Here is a 17,503-nt window from a genome sequence, read left to right on the forward strand (position 1 = left end):
TCCCCACGCAGAAATCCACCCGGGCGGCTGGTGATTGATGCTGCTCTCATTCTGCAGTTCAGATTCACATCCGTTAAATACACCTTCAGTGGTGTTTCTGGATTTCATATCTGCTGGAATATTGATTGTTCCAGCCAAGCCCTAAATCATCTGCTGCAGGCCTGCTCTGCCTGTGCTGCATACTGAGGAACCCTGGTTCCACGCGGGATCCTGGGCATTTCCTGTCAACACGGGACCACCCTCCACCCTCCACCCGCGCTGGCGCTCACACGGTCGTTCACAAGGGCAGCGGCCTCCGTCATCCATCTCCAACATCACATTAATAAGGTTCACGCTGCTGGATGGAAAATTGGGTCGTGTCACCGTACCTGCTCCGACTGAACAAGGATTAAGCAATGGCATCCCACAATGCATTGGGCGGAATGAGGAAATTGAGGAGAGGGGGGAGCGTGTGCGCTTTCACATGTCACACACACACATGAAACGTCCTGTGTGGCTGGAGAATTTAAAAATAAGGAGGCAGCGTGCCTAATCTTTGGGGAAAGAACATTCCCTCCCCCCAGAGAGGTCACCGTTGTCTTGGCAGGAAAAACAGAAGTGAGGAGAGGAAGTTCCCTCTCAGCCAGGATGGACTCGGAGTCGAGTCAGCAAATTTAAACCCGCAAACAGGACTGCGTTTCCTTGTGTTCCTGCTTCCTAATACGTCACATACAAAGCGATGTGTGTGTTCGGCACACCACGCCGAAGCAGGAGTGGACGGGGATCTGGGGAATTTGAAGGCCAACACCTTAAATTTGTTGTTGCTGCTCCTGAAACCATCCCTGAACCATAAATGCAGGGTGCAGCCTTTTTTCAGCCCTCAGGGAATACCCTGTTCATGAAAACATGGTGAGCAGTGATGTTTAGCTAGGAGGGGCTAGCTTTCTTCTAGCCACAGTTCAGCCGGGTGCCGTGAGTTCCCCAGGTAAACTGTGGTTCCCCAGGTTCATCTGCACGATGCCGGCCTTCTTCCAACGCTCCACGGTCCATTTCTGAAGCTCACGTGTCCAATAAGTTGTTCAAAATGTAGCATCGCTTTTGGAGCCCATTACATGAATCACTGTACTCAGTGGGAGACGGCACACCAGACGCCCAGCCCATAATTTAGGCAACATCTAACTTCCTTCTTCCCAATCATAGAAAAATCACTCCTAAAGTGACAGGAACCAGCTTCTCTGCTGTGTTTTTGTACCTGTGAATTTATGAATTTGGAAGTTTAACCTGATAAAAATGAGCTCCAAAACCTTCTCATAGGTTTACGTCATAATAGGACTATTTTCCCCCTTTAGGAGTGTGTGTGACTGCACGATGATGTTAGTCCACGGTGAGATCATGGGACGCCGGCTCTGTCACGCTGTCCTGTCCCACATCTCCCTACTGTTCCCCAGAGCTGTGCACCTCCCTCTATAGACGGACGTCCCACTCGGGGACAGACAGCCTCTGTTTGTGCAAACTCAAGCGTGTCCTATGCTGTGCTGCACATGTGTGTGTGTGTGTGTGTCTGCGCCTGTGTGTCGACCTCTGCATGCCTGTGTCAGGCTTCTCCAGAAGGTCCAGAGAATTTAGAGGAGAAACAGAACTGCACAATATGTAAACATGCTGCAACAAACTTCTGGAGCATCTGAGAGTCTGTCCAAAACGGGATTTTACACTGTAAAATCAGCTTTTTACACTGTAAAAAAGGACTCAGTGACTGTATTTAAGTGAAGGGACTGATACTCTAATCTATGTGCTCAGTCAAGCTTCACTTCACTGAGGTACTTAGAAATTACTTAGAAATGTGCTGAGTTTAATTTATTTTTAAGATTCTGAAGGTATAAACCCAAACCTAAAAGTGCCCGTTCATTAAAGTGCGTCAGGAAGCTAAATGTCTGGGCAACATGTTCTACGAACATACGAACAGTTTGCTCCGAGACTGGCACAAATCAGGTTTATTGCTCAGAGATTTCCACTCCTCCACTCTAAAAAAGCCCAACATTTCTCATGAAACGTCCCATAAAGGACGAGCGAGGGTTCCACCTTGCATACAGCCGTCCAAGTCCAGCGTATCATTACAGGAGAGCAGCATCAGAAATAGCCTTAATGGTCACCATCCAAAGTACCAATCAGAGGAGCGAGTGGGGAAAAGATCACAACGTGAACTTTGGGAGCGGGGATGTGCTCGCCTTAAGGCCGCTTTCCTTCCAACAGCCAAACCCTGTGTTGTTTTTCAGCTCCGGTTACTGGACACCGTTAACCAAAACAGCGTTTCAACTCGTATTGTCCTTGGATGGCAACCAGGAGTTACCTTTAAGCTGTCTGGATTCACACGACCTCTGCGTGAGAGAGCGAAGCACATCTGCCAGAGGTGTGACCCTTCAGCGGGCCGACGGGAGGAGACGCTTCACTCCTGTGAATCCCAAAACATTAAAACAACAGAGGATCTCAGGAGATCTGCTGGCTTCTTCCAGTTCTCCGGAATTCTGCTTCATTTATCAGCATTTTAACACAAACTAATCAGTGTGTGTGTGTGTGTGTGTCTGTGTGTGTGTGTGTGTGAGAGAGAGAGAGGGGGGGGGGAATGCCACATCCTCCTCAAAGCCCCCACAGGACTGATTCTTGATGATGTCCCTCACTGGCCTTGTCCTGCCCCACCTCTCTGAACTGCCACACCCCCACATTCCCACCTGCCCTCCAGGTCAGCTGATTAGGGCTCCCGAGGGTGTCCAGGAGCTCAGAGGGCACCCTGCTGTCACGCCCCCCCCCCACGCCCACCTCTTTTCTTGGGCTTCCCGCACACACCTCATCACATGTGGATGTTTACGACACGGCTGTGATTTAATCTGGTTTTATTGGTGTTTTTCCTTGTTTTTATTGTGGGTTTCCAGCCCAGCTGTGCGTCTGAGCTGGGCCGTGCCGCATTTGCCGTTTATCATTTTTCCTCTCCAGCTCTTTGGGCTCTTCTGAAGGTTTTTAAGTGCTCTCCACAGAGAGCTGGATTAGACTGAGAAAAGATCAAGTAGTGAAAAGTGCGGCTCCTCCACTCGGAGTCTGCTATCATAGCACTCGTATAGCCAGACTGAATCACAGTGAGTGATGGAGGGGAGCGTTTCTTCCTTTGTTTATGACCTCCCACAGTATGTGCGCTCATCGTTCCTGGCTCCTCCACCAGTCTTCTGCCTTTGCTGCCCCGTCTGGTGCTGGTTGGGATGGGAATGCCCAGATTTCTGCTTGGTTCGGGGCCGCAGAGCAGTTGCTGTGAGTGAGATACTGTTTGGTCGCTGGTGGAGTGGCTGCTCGAGTAAAACCGCTCTCATTGCCTCGATCCTCCAGCACCTCATATCACATAGAAGTGGCTGTGGCCACGGCTGAGAGCCGCAATTGCATCACAGCTCTTTATGACTCCATTTCCTGCTGATCGTGCACATTAAAAACACTAAACAGATCAGAAAAACGGCATTTGTTCTCTGTCATACGCGGCCGTAGGACAACCAAGACGCTAGCATATAGTATAAGGAAGTATAGAAACGTATATACTATTCTTATATTAGAATAATATCATCATACAGGTGAAACACCAACCAAAGGTTGGACCTGTGCTGTACAGTTGTAGTGGTGGTGTGTTCAATGGGCCGGCGTAGAGTTACAAAACACCCACTTAAGTGGACCGAGAACCTAAATCCCCGTTCAGCATTTCCTCCTACAGCTACCACGCCGACCGCCATCAGCATCCGTGCCTCTTTTTCCCGGAGGTTCAGGACATTTGGTCACCAAAGGAACCTTCAAAGGAACCGTGGCGGCTAATAATCAAGAGGCGGTTGATGATACAGTGTGAGCACATGAAGATGCTCTTGCTCGGCGGTTCTGACCCCCCCCCGTCTAAAGCAACGCTGACGCCCAGAGCAGAGGAGTTCAGCACACCCACAGCCTCTGATAAATGCATCAATAGGCGCCAAGAACCCCGAAGAAACCGGTGAAAACCCCATCTTGTTGCCGCCGAAGCGCCCAGATTCTGAAGCGAGGACGAGGCCAGAGGTGCGACACTGACCGCTCACGACAGGAAATGAGCGCTGCAACTTCCTGCATCAGGGTGACCTGAGGTCAGATCTGTTGAGGTGATGATCCGGCGTGTTCGCTGGACATGTGACAGGTGGTTTAAGGACGTTTTAGATTCGGGAACGTCAGGATGCTGCGCACACTCGAAGAATTGGTCAGCACGGGAGAATCTGGACCATGAAATATTCATGGACGTGCACTCAGAACTCAGACGAGGGGAGAGCAAAAAGAGCAGCTCAGCAGATGAGAAAAAAGCCCCGAAGGAAAAGCAGCAAATGGAAACGCGAAAAAAGAGTGAAAATGACTGAAGGAATAAAATACACAGAATTATAGTTCTAACAGGTCAAAGACGGAGTTTATAGAGGCAACGGGAAAAATAACACAAATCTACCATAGTCAAGTCTGAAATAGTCCAGACGCTGTAAACAAATCACTTCAATCTACCCCCTAGACCCACTATAACCAGTCTATTACCCCCTAGACCCACTATAACCAGTCCATTACCCCCTAAACCACTATAACCAGTCCATTACCCCCTAAACCCACTATAACCAGTCCATTACCCCCTAGACCCACTATAACCAGTCCATTACCCCCTAGACCCACTATAACCAGTCCATTACCCCCTAGACCCACTATAACCAGTCCATTACCCCCTAAACCACTATAACCAGTCCATTACCCCCTAAACCCACTATAACCAGTCTATTACCCCCTAAACCCACTATAACCAGTCCATTACCCCCTAGACCCACTATAACCAGTCCATTTACCCTCTCTGTCCCAGTATAACCAGTCCATTTACCCTCTCTGTCCCAGTATAACCAGTCCATTTACTCTCTTTGTCCCACTATAACCAGTCCATTTATCCTCTCTGTCCCACTATAACCAGTCCATTTACTCTCTCTGTCCCACTATAACCAGTCCATTTACCCTCTCTGTCCCACTATAACCAGTCCATTTACCCTCTCTGTCCCACTATAACCAGTCCATTATCTCTCTGTCCCACTATAACCAGTCCATTATCCTCTCTGTCCCAGTATAACCGGTCCATTTATCCTCTCTGTCCCACTATAACCGGTCCATTTACCCTCTCTGTCCCACTATAACCAGTCCATTTACCCTCTCTGTCCCACTATAACCAGTCCATGTACCCTCTCTGTCCCACTATAACCAGTCCATCTATCCTCTCTGTCCCACTATAACCAGTCCATTTATCCTCTCTGTCCCACTATAACCAGTTAAAACCCTCCTGAGGTATTTGAAGATGATCCCAGTCAAATGCAGGCTGTGCGACTAACAACAACAACCAGAAGGAACTTGCACGTTGAAGGCGTGAGCTTCGTTCTCCAGTTCTGCGGAGTCAAAGAGCCTCTGCTAGCTTAGACGCTGGCCAAAGCTGCCATTCTGGGAGACTATAATGCTCTTGTTGACGGCTCGTGGTGAAGGACAAGCGCCTGTTTTCAACCGTCCGGACTCTCCACTCGATCAACAGTTCAATGATCTGATGACGATCATGACCTGGACTGATGAGAAATAAGCATCACGCTCAGAAAAGTGGCTTGTGCCTCCCTCAGAAGACAATATTGTGTTGCATTTTTAATGGCAGTCATGATGTCAGGTTCATAGTTACGTTTAAAAACACTGACAGGTTGATTTGGTCTCCAGGTTGTTGCAGCGTCTCACGGTGTCTGCAACAATCACAGCACATGCTAATTTCCCAGGAGGCGTCTCATGTTCCCAGTTCAAATTGATTTTGCTTTTTGAACAAATATAAGCTCTATTTCTGTTGGAATCCTGTCCTGAATGCTGCCACAGTTAGGATAATTATACTTCACGTAATCTGTCAGAATCCAGACTTTGATTGTTTCAGAGGTTAAGAATGTGTTCATTATCTACAGGAAAGATCTAAACCTCTGTAAAGGATATTCAGCATACGAATCCTCTCACGTACTCAATGTAAACATAAAATGCCGGCTGATCCGAAACCCTGTGTCAAATCCACCAGCTCCTGAAGGGAATGAGGCTGGTCTGGAACCTTCAGGTGGAGCCTGGTGGGCGACGGAGGAGAGGAAGTCCAGAAATGTGAGGAACGGAGCTGTATTTTTGTAGCTGTTGCTTTTCCAGGGACGTGTCGGTGTGGTCCAATGTGCAACGTGAAGTCTTATTTCAAGGTCTCGAACTGATACTTTGGGTTTGTGGTTGGCCTGATGCCCAACCCCGAAGCGTTCATTTAGCTGCGAGGGCGTGAGAGTCAACATCACAAACGCTCCCGGAGAGCATCGCACATTTACTGCTGCTGGACACCAACGCTAACATCAGCAGCCTCTCTCGTCATGATTCTGATGGACTTTAAGAGGCTCAGGGATGGAGCAGAGCCAACATGGAGACACGTGATAGCTGCACAACAGTCGATGCATCCTGCCACCGGGCAGCAGGAGACCACAAACCTGTCAGACCTCTTAAAACTGCCACCCACATCTGCTAGCAAACGCAGCCCCACGCACAGCAAAAGGATTCCCGACCTGAGCCGCAGCGCCTCAGAAAGTCTTTATCCTGCTTGTTTCTGACAGGGCAACATTTGCTGAGTGGCAAGGCAAGGAAATGGGAGTCGATGCACGTTACAGTTTAAATTCTGGATTGGGCACAGCAGAGATTCATATTCTGGGCAACGCTCAGAAGTCCTGTTGCAGTCAACGCACCGAATTCCTCAGCACTACTTTCCCTTGAATCCCTCGTCCCTGCCTGCGCGCTCCTCGCCTCGGACAGGTGTCGGCGACACCGTGACGGAGACGGCCTGCTACAGCTGCCGCTCATCCCAAGGTCAGGGAACGGCCTCAGCTCCAAATTGCTCCAATCTCCTGATTGTTTGGACTCACAAACCTTCCATTTCTGGCTTTATTAAACGCTCAGAGGTCATCGGACGCTGTCGCTGAGCAGCTGCGCGTCGTCGAGGTCGTCTCTCTCCGTGAGGAGACGTTTCCAGAAGGTTCGGGAGGTTTGTGGTCCGGTCTGCAGGGACACGTCGGTATGCGCTTACTTCCCCTCATATATGTGTTTATTTGCACAGCACATCTAAACAAAAGAGCGAGCGGGGAGGCCACTTCAGCACGACAAAGGTCACGTTTCCTAATGCAGGAAAACTGCTTCCTGGCCGGCCAGAGCTGTAGGACGTAGTTCCTCAAGGAACAGGCGGTAAGAACCATAATGAGACTGTGCAGTTTTAAGAAAATTAAACCCTGCATGTACCTGCAAGCAGATGAAGGATGAGAACCAAACAAAGCTTTTAATGGCCCTCCACAGGGAAGCAAACAGCTCTCCAAATAAACTGCAGCGTGCAAAGTGCTGCCATTAATCAACAGTGCACTTAGGTGAGCAGAAGCAGGCGGCAAAAGGCTTGTCGCATTTCATATTTGCCTCACCGCTTGGAAGGCGGACCTCTCACTTCCATTAATGCGGCTAAAGTCTGTGGGTCCGACCCTCGGACGGGGCACCTGCAGCCAGGCGTCTGACGGGATATTTGATGACAGGAGGAGCTCGTGATGCAAAGCGCACCTGCTCCGGTCTGCCAGGGAACATCAGTAACTTTGAATACGATGCAAATGTGGCCCTAAAACTGACTGACTGGTTCTCCCCCCTGGAGACAATCAGCAGCCCAAACAGCTGTGCACGTCTCCCACCCCGTTCCAATGATCTCTGGTCACACTTTGATCCCGGTTCTTATTCCTTTCTTCCCTGATTAGCGGGATGATGCAGGAGGAGGAAAAGTCCCGACACCAGCAAGAAAACAGGCACACACACTGGAGGCAGCTCCATCACAGCTTCCTCTCTCCCTTTTATTTGATTTTAGCTTTAACTTGGAATTGCCTTAAATTTAAAGCCTTCTTTCCTTTGATTTGGACGGTGTCATTGAAGGTTTGTTGACCAAAGAGCTGATTTATCTGGGGTGATATTATAATATTGGGGCGATTCAACAATAGGCTGTTGCCATAATTGACAACTAATATTTAATAGGAAAATTCAGGAAACATTTACGTGTTCGCACTTTTCTCCTCTTACGAATGCGTCAGTGTTTTGTGCGAGGTGACCCCCGTTGAAATGAGTTTTGTGGCAGCTGTCTAACTTTCTGACATCAGCGTATAACACTTAGCTCTCGTCCTGGACTCGGGTCTCCTGGCTGGGATTTAAGGATCTCCTGGGGCACATTTATAGAGCTCAACTGCCTCCCCAGAACAAATCCATCCCCCAGCCAATATCCCCACTTCAAACCAAAATGAACTCAGAACTTTTTTTAAATGTTTGAGATGGAAAGGACCATTTTTGCCTGCCTTTCTTCCTTAAAAGCCATGAATGAAACCTACTCACAAGGAAACGGTTCTGTTGGGCAGGAAGCTGGGCTGCAGGGTGTCCATCAGGTCCACATCATCACACGCCACCTTGACCCTGACGTGCTGCCTGCTCAGCTCTTTATTGGACCTCTCCGCCGAGCAGTGACAGCTGTCAACAATCAGATCCGGGCAGTTTCGGTTGCTCACGCATGATTCCCACAGTCCCGCTATTACGCACAGAAAAAGCAGCGCTCTCATGGTGGATTGTGGTTGGGTTTTTTTGTTTTAAAATAAAAAAACACGTTCCTTTCAAGTCACATCCTTCACGTTTCACGTGGTTTTAGGACCCGATCCGGTCGAGCATGTGACCGAGCCCCCGCTGGCCACGTCCCGCTGGTCACCTGCTGCGCTGTCAAACATCTGCGAACCGGAACAACTGCGACTCAGTCTGAAAGAAGCGAGGATCAAAAGTTCCAGGATGGTCCCATTCGCTGGTTAAATCTCTTCTGTTTGTTCTCCGGGAACTTTCCAGCAGCGCGGATCAACTTTGCCGCCTCTCCAAGCGGCCGCGCAGAGCCAACACGTGGTTGCGGTTCCGAAAATGAAATTATCCACAGAAAGTCCGTCTCCTTGTGGAGCGAAGGCACGCGGCGTTGTCCCCCACTGTCATCCCGCACTCCTCGTGTCCTTGGACTTGTTGCGCAGTGTCCAGAAAGTCCCTCCCCGCCGGGTCCCGGCAGGATTCAGCGTGGGCTGAACTTTTCCCACCCCGAACACCGACGCGAGTCAAAGGGGCTCGTTTGGAAACATTTAATAGGAGAGAAGCGCAGCAGAGAAGAGCAGAGCCAGCCCCTATAATGACTGCGTGAGTCGGACACGGCGACTTCTTCACCTCCGTGGTCTCCCTGGAAGTCCCCAGCAGCAGCGGCAGCAGCAGTAGCGCGCACGGCGTGTGCGTCAGGCATGATTCCACAAACATAAACATTTACTCTGCGTGCTGAAAGTCTGGAGCTGTTTGACTCTTTTCATTTGCTCAGGGACAGCTGCTGCCCAGGTTTGCACACAAACTGGAAAATGAGCATCTCTCCGAGCCTCCAGGACGGGCTGAGGACATGGATGAATGTCCTGAGCGGTGAGATTTGGGACAAGGGTACTCAGAAGGGCATCGCAGTCTCTCACTGTTTATCTACTAATAAGAAATCTTCAGAGGCAGTTAGCTAGCGATGATCACCATAATATGTGGGGTCTAATGATGCTGCGTGATGAACTGCTGCCTCTTAGTTTGGGATGCAAGTCGACCCTCGTTTAAACAATGGCGATAAGTAAAGACCTGGAGTTGGAGCGCGTCCGTGTTGGACTGATGGGAACGATTAATGACTCGCTTCATCAGCGCACGAACTCTCAGTCTTTCCAAAACAAGAAAGAAAGCTAAGAAAGAAAGCTTTGTCGTCTTACACGTCTGTTCATCTGTCTGAGGAAGTGAGCAGTGATGCCAAAAAGAGGAGGGATGATATGGCGCTAATGTTCACGTGCTCCGCTTGGTCTGAACCAAAAGGGAGTCCTGAAGGTGGCTCTATTCTGATCTGGGCCTCGGGGAGCCTCCGCTGACATTACTCTCCTCCTCTGATGATGGATCACGTGGAAGTCTTGCCCCGAGGAGACAGAAGTTGAGACAGCTGGCCAGTTGGGCTCCCCGAGACTGGGGTGAGGTGCTTCCCGTCTGTGTGTGTGTGTGTGTGTGTGTTTGCCAGTGTGTTTGTGTGTGTTGCCAAATCCCTCCCTCATTATCCACATTGTCTCTGACTCGGGGCCCAAGAGCACAAAGGTGGATTTGAAGCCTCTCCCGCTGACCCTTCAGGCAGCCAAGGTTCTCCGTTCTTCCGTCTGACAGCAGCGGGGCGGGACACCCCCCCCCCTCCCTCCCCAGCCGTGTTTATCCACAGGCATAAAGAGGACAGCTTCCCTTCTTATTGTGCCTCCCAGACTGTCACTCAGGCCTGTTTACACAGATGTACGCCAACCTGTAAAGCCCAGAGGAGGATCTTCCCACCCTCCGACCCGTGGAAGGCCAGTAGGAGTCGCTGGGGGGGGGGGGGGCTGATAACATGTGAAGCAATCCGTCGTTTGCAGGCAGAAACGCCCCCTTGGACCAGAGCCTGGCTGCTTCCTTCTCCTTTACTTGAGAACATCAACTCAAAGCCAAAGTTGAACTTTTAAACTCCGCTCTGACTCACACCCGTTTCTGGCTGACAGCGGTGGTTCGGGAACTGGAGCGACACTCCTCAGGTGACAGAGCATGAGGTCATACGACGGTGCACAACAACAGGAACACGCGAGCTTCGCTGAGTCTTGGAGAGCGCACGCGTCGCATGCTCGGCTGCCTGGAAACTGTGATCCTGGGCGCACTAGCGAGACGACGGTCATAGGTTCAATCCCAGGCTCCTGTGCTCTACATGTCAATGGGTCCTTGAGCAAGACCGTGAACCCTTTACTGAACGTGTGCTGGTGCTTCATTTTCATGAGAGGGCCACAGTATGAATGAGTGAAAGCTGGCGTGATGTGTTTAAGGGCCAAGTGCTTCAATATAAATATTCTCAGTTTTAAAATGTTTATACTCAGTTATGAGGGGAGCGATTGACCCTACTAGGATCAATAGAACTCATGGAAAACAGTAACCACAGGTTATCTGTGTATATTTTTAACAACTGCATCCAAAATCATCTTTTGTCAAAGCAACCTGCGATGCAGCAACCTGGTTTATTTGAGGAGGACTTTGGGAAACGGTGCTTATGTGGAATCGTCTCAGCAGACCGTGGGGATTGCCCCTCCCCCCTTAACCAGGACGTTGACAGTGCTAGATCTGTAGTTTAGGAAGAGGACATCACCCACGATGAGAGCTGTTCACTAACGTGACCTTGAAGAGAACATGTCAGCACTGATTCCAGTTCCAGTCGGGCGTAAGATATCGTATCACTTTGATACCGACGCTACATTCGTTAGGACACGTCAGCTCAGCCGCGTGTGGCTGATGATCTGCATCTCTTTTGGAATTCTCCACGTCCAGCCGATGAATCAGAGGTGCAACACACGTAATTAAAATATGCAGAAGGATAAAAAGTGGTCCTGGAGGTTTCAGTGATTCAAGGTTCTGTCCTTCCTCTTCGAGGTTTGAACCCCCTGATGAGCTTCTCGAGGTCCAGGTTAGTGTACGATCCACACGTCCCTTGTTCAACCTGTCGGGGCAGGTTCATGACCCAACTCTAGAGGTCGTGACCCGGCGTTCCGCTCTGGGACCCGGACGTGAGCTGGGTCCACAAGCGACGCTTCCTTTCCAAAAATGACCACGTGCTAGTGGAGCTTTGATGAGATGCAAGTGGACGCCGGGCACCTGTGACATGTATTGTTGTGACGTGCTGAGCAGCAGCACGAGCCCGTGGCTCTTCCCCAGCCTGGAGCTGGGAGAATTTCAGACACCAAGTCAAGACGGATCAAGTCACCCTTATTTATAAAAACGCCGCTTTTACGTGATAAAGTGGAAGGAGGACCTCCACCTCGGACAGGGCTGAACGGGGAGAACCGCTCCCAAACTCCAGCCGGCAGCAGAACAAGTTAATCACACGTTACGCACGCGGCCGTTTGAAAGGGGTCCTGGTATAGATTTACCGTCAATAAACCCAGGCTCTTTAAAAGAAGGTGCCAGGAGCATTTGGGAAACCAGCGCTACTTTTAAACCCAGCGACGGAGGACACTGTTGCGTGAGCTGGCACGTCCACCTCCCGACAGCAGGGTGGAGCCACTGACCGCCAACCACCGGGACACGGGCAGCCTGACGGCTGCAGGCGGCTCCGGGACGCTCCCAGCGTGATGGGCTAAACAGAGATGACTAAAATTAATCCGGCCAGGACCCTTTACGAGCGCGTGGGACGGATGTTGACTGCGCTCCGCCTGAGAGCCGAGCGGCAGCGTCTACCCAGAAGGCCGTTTTCATCTCGTTTACAAAAGCGTGGCCTCCAGCGCCGGAGCCTCGTTAACACTCCGGAGGAGGAACTGGACTCTTCATGTTCACCTGGTGCTGCTCGGGGAGCGAAACCTCTTCTGAAAACAGGTCTTTGCTCTCTCCGCTCCTAATCAGTCAAGGAAAAGGGAGAAAAAGAAGATCAAAAGGGATATTTGGGCGTGAGTGAGGGGTCTCGTAGACCCAGACAGTCGTCAGACGCAGCAAAATAGAACCAACAGAACACGTCTGGCAGCTCGGTTCGGAGCTTTTTCTTTGCGTTTGCTCTGACAGCTGGTGGTTTTATAGCTCTCCGTGTCTCTCTGTTGTCTTTGCCGTCTCTCAACTCTCGTCTCCTGGCAGGTAACGGCTGATTTATTGCTCTCTGCATCATTTGGAGATTTTAATTCAACCGAGCCTTGAAATAATGGGCGCGTGTTCTCCGTGGGGGGCTTTATCGATGACTGCGTTGCGGGACGGAGACGGGACGCTCTTGTTTGTGTCCCTCACACGTCCCACAAGGACAATCGATTTGTCTTTGTTCACTATTGCTACTGGTTAGGATATTTTGGCATGAATTCATTTATTATTATTATTTACTACGCCTCCATTTACTTTTCAGTTTCTATGTTTTCCATCACGGGTTTACTGCTCGATTTTGTTGATCGTTTAGCAATCGAGAGACGGTTCATGTCCCCTGCGTTGCTCCCAAGGGTTGTAGATATAGAGCATGTGGGGACGTTCCGTGCATTAAGTAGCATATGACGACTATCTGTGGAGTCCTGAAGCCCTTTAGAGGGACATTTCCCTGTTTTGGTCCCAGTCTTCAGGTTTGTCTTCAGCAAGATCCTCCAGTCGGTTCTTCTGCAGCTCTGGACCGGGGGGGCTTCATGTCGTTAGGTGGCCAAAGTTCCTATTCGGAGAGATGAATATTATATGGAGTTATTGGTGTAAACGCGTTTTAAGATGCAGCACCTGTATAAGGAGTCAGAGCCAAAGCTCTGGTTACTTCAGGGTGATTTGCTCTTCTCGGAAGCCCAGTGTCTCCGCTCCGTCTCCGCCTGCTCCGTGGTGCAGCAGAACCTGGTCTTATAAGTATTCCAGACCCCATCCATAATCCTGGCCTGCGTGAGCGGGGACCCAATGAGGAGATGAGGCATCGTGGCAAGGTTGCCGAACAGAGCAGCAAAGAGGGGAGCGGCACTGCAGAGGAAGCGATCTTCAGCGTCCTTGTTTGTTTTAGCTTATTGCCGCCTCCTTCCAGATGCTAAAGAAGGCAACAGCGAAGCTAGCGTAGCAGCAAAGGACACAAAAATGTGTATAATCCCCCCGAACTTCTGCTTTAAATATTCTTGGACGACATTGTCGCATTCTTTACATGATATTGACCCTATTTTTAGCCTTTTTCCGTGTTCAGAATGAAACGTCAAAAACAGAAGCCACAGAAGGGGAAGCAGCAAATCAGAAGCACGTTTGGGAAGACAAACATAGAAACTCAAGTGCTTTTTTAAAAGAGATGTTGTCTCATAGGTTCCATCCTAACGCGGAGAGCGCTGGCATGTGACCCCTGACCTCTGATGGCAGCCGATCCAGACGTTCAGGGCTAACAGGCAGCGCTGGCCCAGCGTGCCCATTTCGGTACTATAATTGCTACTTGTTCTGCCGGGGAGAGGTCATCAGAGCTGAAGCTCTCCCATGGCAGATATTTCACGCTTGTCCACGGATCCCCCCCCCACACCCCCATTAAAACGACACGCTTTGGCTCATTCGGGAGACATCTTCTTTGCTAGCTGCGAGAGAGGCTTACTGCCGGGACAGTTTATGGCGAGTTTATTGAGGTTTGAGTTCATCCTCCCACAGAAAGAGTTTCTTTTTTTAACCATCCTTAATTCACTGCAAATCCACTCATCCTCAGTGTGGCCTTCAGACGGAAACATCTTACACGGAGACGGTAGGAGGAAATCAAAAAAGTGCATGTTGCTGCCCACAGAGCCCTTCAGCTAAGCCCTCCGCAGACAGACAGCCAGCAAACGGAGAGAAGCTCTGCTTTTATTTGCTCTTTTGTCGCACGCCGACCGATATTTTAGGTCCCGGCTGTGCTCCCACTCAGCTGCTCAGTGTTTTCACACCTTTCCTGAGCCTCTCAGTCTGCCGGAGAAACCCAGCGCTGCGCTCAAAGCGCTCTCTAATTGGTCCAAACCGCTCATTTGGCCCGCGTGCTCCGACTCTGCCACAGAATGTTCCAGAGCAAAGACTGGGAGGATGCAGGGCACGAGGACGCAGGGCGGGGGTGGCTTCAGCTGGGGCAATAAAAGAGAAAGGGGAGCGTTTTCGAACGACGTTAAAACTCCATGGCTAGCTTTAGAGGCTGTGGCATTAACGCGGTTGGGCTAGGGTTAGCATGATGTTAGCCATGTCGTTGCGCTGCACCCAAGGACACCTGTCACCAGAGTTTTGGTTCCGAGGTACTCGGTTTGCAGTGCTTGTAGGAGCAGAACAGACAGGCATCGAGCGTCGTCCCCCGGGCGAATGCAAATTTTCTCTCTATTATATTTTTCATTGCATTTTCTCACTTTTTCCTTTGCTGAGCATAAACTATACGAATCGGACAGGTGTAACAAAAGCCACGTAAACTCAATCATGTTGTTTTTACTACGCAACCGTCAGGAGGCAATAAAGATGTCATTCTCACACGTTTAGGGATAAATAAGCAGAAGGTCTTTGGGGTTTTATGATGCTCTTTTTTTGGGCTCTAATTACGGAGCTTTTCCTGCCTCCGCTTTCATGTTAACTGGTTTGAAATAAATCCATCACATCCCGTGTCTCACGTTCAGAACAAAGCCAATTTTTACATCTTAAAATCTCACTATCTGTAAAGAGCTTCTAGATTAAAGGAATGATAAATGATGCTTGTTAGAATCTATCTTTGTGCTGTGTTCAAAAGAAAGAAGTAACTTGACGTTGGAGTTTAGTTTACATAAATGTGCTCGATTCATGCGCCATAAATACAAGACAAAAACAAACAACCGGTTAAAAAAAACCCCAATGACGACTTTGAACAGCTGCTTAAAGATGATGGAAATGCTTATATGCTAAATGTATAGCTGGGATAACATAAGGATGACTATAGATCAGAACTAAGTAGGAAGATGGCTGCGGGAACGTTCAATAACGAGCACAACAGAGCCAGTTAAAGGTGGTTGTGTGTCCCCAAAATGGTGTGAGGGTCTTCATGTGCTTCAACAACCAGAAGTGACAAGAAAACATCCTAAAATGTAGACAAATGTACCAATAATGGCAATCTTTGTTGTCGTATGGAAAATGGAGGGATGATCGGGGGTGACAGCAAATGGCCCATTATACTTCTGTCATGTAGCTCTGCTGGTGTAGACTCATCCCGTTCAGAACACAGCAGCTAAGCTACAGCACTGCCAGTCAAACACAGCAGCTAAGCTACAGCATTGCTAGTCAAACACAGCAGCTAAGCTACAGCATTGCCAGCAGCTAAGCTACAGAATTGCCAGTCAAACACAGCAGCTAAGCTACAGCATTGCTAGTCAAACACAGCAGCTAAGCTACAGCATTGCCAGTCAAATACAGCAGCTAAGCTACAGCATTGCTAGTCAAAGTGTACATTTTTAATGCAAAATGTCCAGTTGCCTTGTCCCAGCAGCAAAGTAAATATATATTAAAAGGTCCAGAGTCAGAGGTTTTTGACACAGTTCCTGGACCATGGACAGATGGACAGATGGACCGTCTCACTGTTGCACTCTGCTTGCTCCTGGGGTGGGTCTGACTGATTCTGAATAAAAGATGAAAACATGCACTGTAGTTTTATGCAAGGAAATTTCTCCAGGAATGTCTGCCGGCTTCCTGACGCTGGTCCACACGCCCTGAAGGGTTTCTCATGTTCACACGTACGGTTGTCTCCAGGGAGGTCTCGGGTGTAATTTGAAGCTCAGTGGTAGGGCCCTAAACCTCCCCCCCGGGGGCCAGCTAACCTCTGCTCGCCTATTCTCCGCTCGGGTTGGCCCCGATGTGTATTTTTCACTCCCTCGCCCTGCTCTGATTTCCTGGGCTTACTGAGTCATGATTGCACCCCAGCACCCAGTGAGCGACGCGTCAGTTAGCTGTCAGGCGTTCAGGAGGTTCCAGCTGCATCAACAGTGCAGCCAGGAGCCTGAAAACAGCCCTTTTCCGCACAAACGTACAGTATCTGGGTGAGTTTCCTGCAGAGAAAACAGAGAAGAGAAGCAGATATCTCCTCTGGCTGATGTGGAAACAGGATCTACCACTAACTAAGTGACATTAGAAGCAAATGGAACTCCAGGAAACTCTTGTGGCCTTTGTCCCCAGTGGAGCCCAGACATCTCTGCGACGTGCCGTACGAGTTAAAAATATTAGCCCGCTTTCCTGTTCTCTATTTTCCTCCCCATTCCATTCCCTCGCTTGCGCTCCCTCTAGTTCACGACACTGGACGAGCGCCAAGCAAAATGTTGACCCCGTTTCCCTGGCGTCGGTTGTTGAAACTGGCTGCAGCTGCTCCGGCCGTATCCGAGTATCCGTCAGGTAGAACACCTCCAGGCCCGGGAATGATGGATTATATGTGAACATTATGCTAATTATGCTGTTTATTTTGGTGTAATTGTGCTGGATGTGGATCGTTTTGAACTACTGGTGACGTACACAAAGATGCTGCTCCGCTACGATTAAAGAACGCCACCGTAAGCCCACAGCTCCAACAGCTCGTGCGGCGTGACGTCACTTCCTGTCATTGTGTCGGGAGCAGCGTGCTGGCGCGAGCGCGCCTCACAACGCCCCCATCGGGCCTCCTGACAAACAGAGCTCACAATCGGAGGAAAACCTGAAGAACAACAGACGCGTGAGTCACCAGCGGCTCACGCTTGTCAGAGGTCGTTCACCTGTGGAAAAGGCTGAGCCGAGCCAGGAAGGTTCCTCCTTAAATGGGCTCCATTCATTCAAAACGACCAAACTGATGAGTTGTGGGTTTGTGTGTGTGGACCTGTGTGTTACTGTACTGGTGAAACAAGCTGGTCCACTGGAGAGAGGTTCTGCCCCTCTTAAGGGCACCTTTGACCTTCAGAGG

At 49.9% G+C, this 17,503-nt stretch overlaps 1 protein-coding gene across 1 annotated transcript in view; it reads right to left on the reverse strand.

The window, feature by feature from the left end:
• The window catches only part of LOC130534038 (adhesion G protein-coupled receptor A3), a 98,124-nt gene extending 88,673 nt beyond the window's left edge, over positions 1–9,451 (reverse strand). Inside the window, exon 1 of the mRNA XM_057047901.1 lies at positions 8,440–9,451. Coding sequence (XP_056903881.1) covers positions 8,440–8,660 — 221 coding nt within the window. The 5' untranslated portion in view covers positions 8,661–9,451. The remainder of the gene's footprint in view (positions 1–8,439) is intronic.
• Positions 9,452–17,503: the final 8,052 nt, after the last annotated feature.

This window comes from Takifugu flavidus, chromosome 11 (assembly GCF_003711565.1).
Source record: "Takifugu flavidus isolate HTHZ2018 chromosome 11, ASM371156v2, whole genome shotgun sequence".
Lineage (NCBI taxonomy): Eukaryota > Metazoa > Chordata > Actinopteri > Tetraodontiformes > Tetraodontidae > Takifugu > Takifugu flavidus.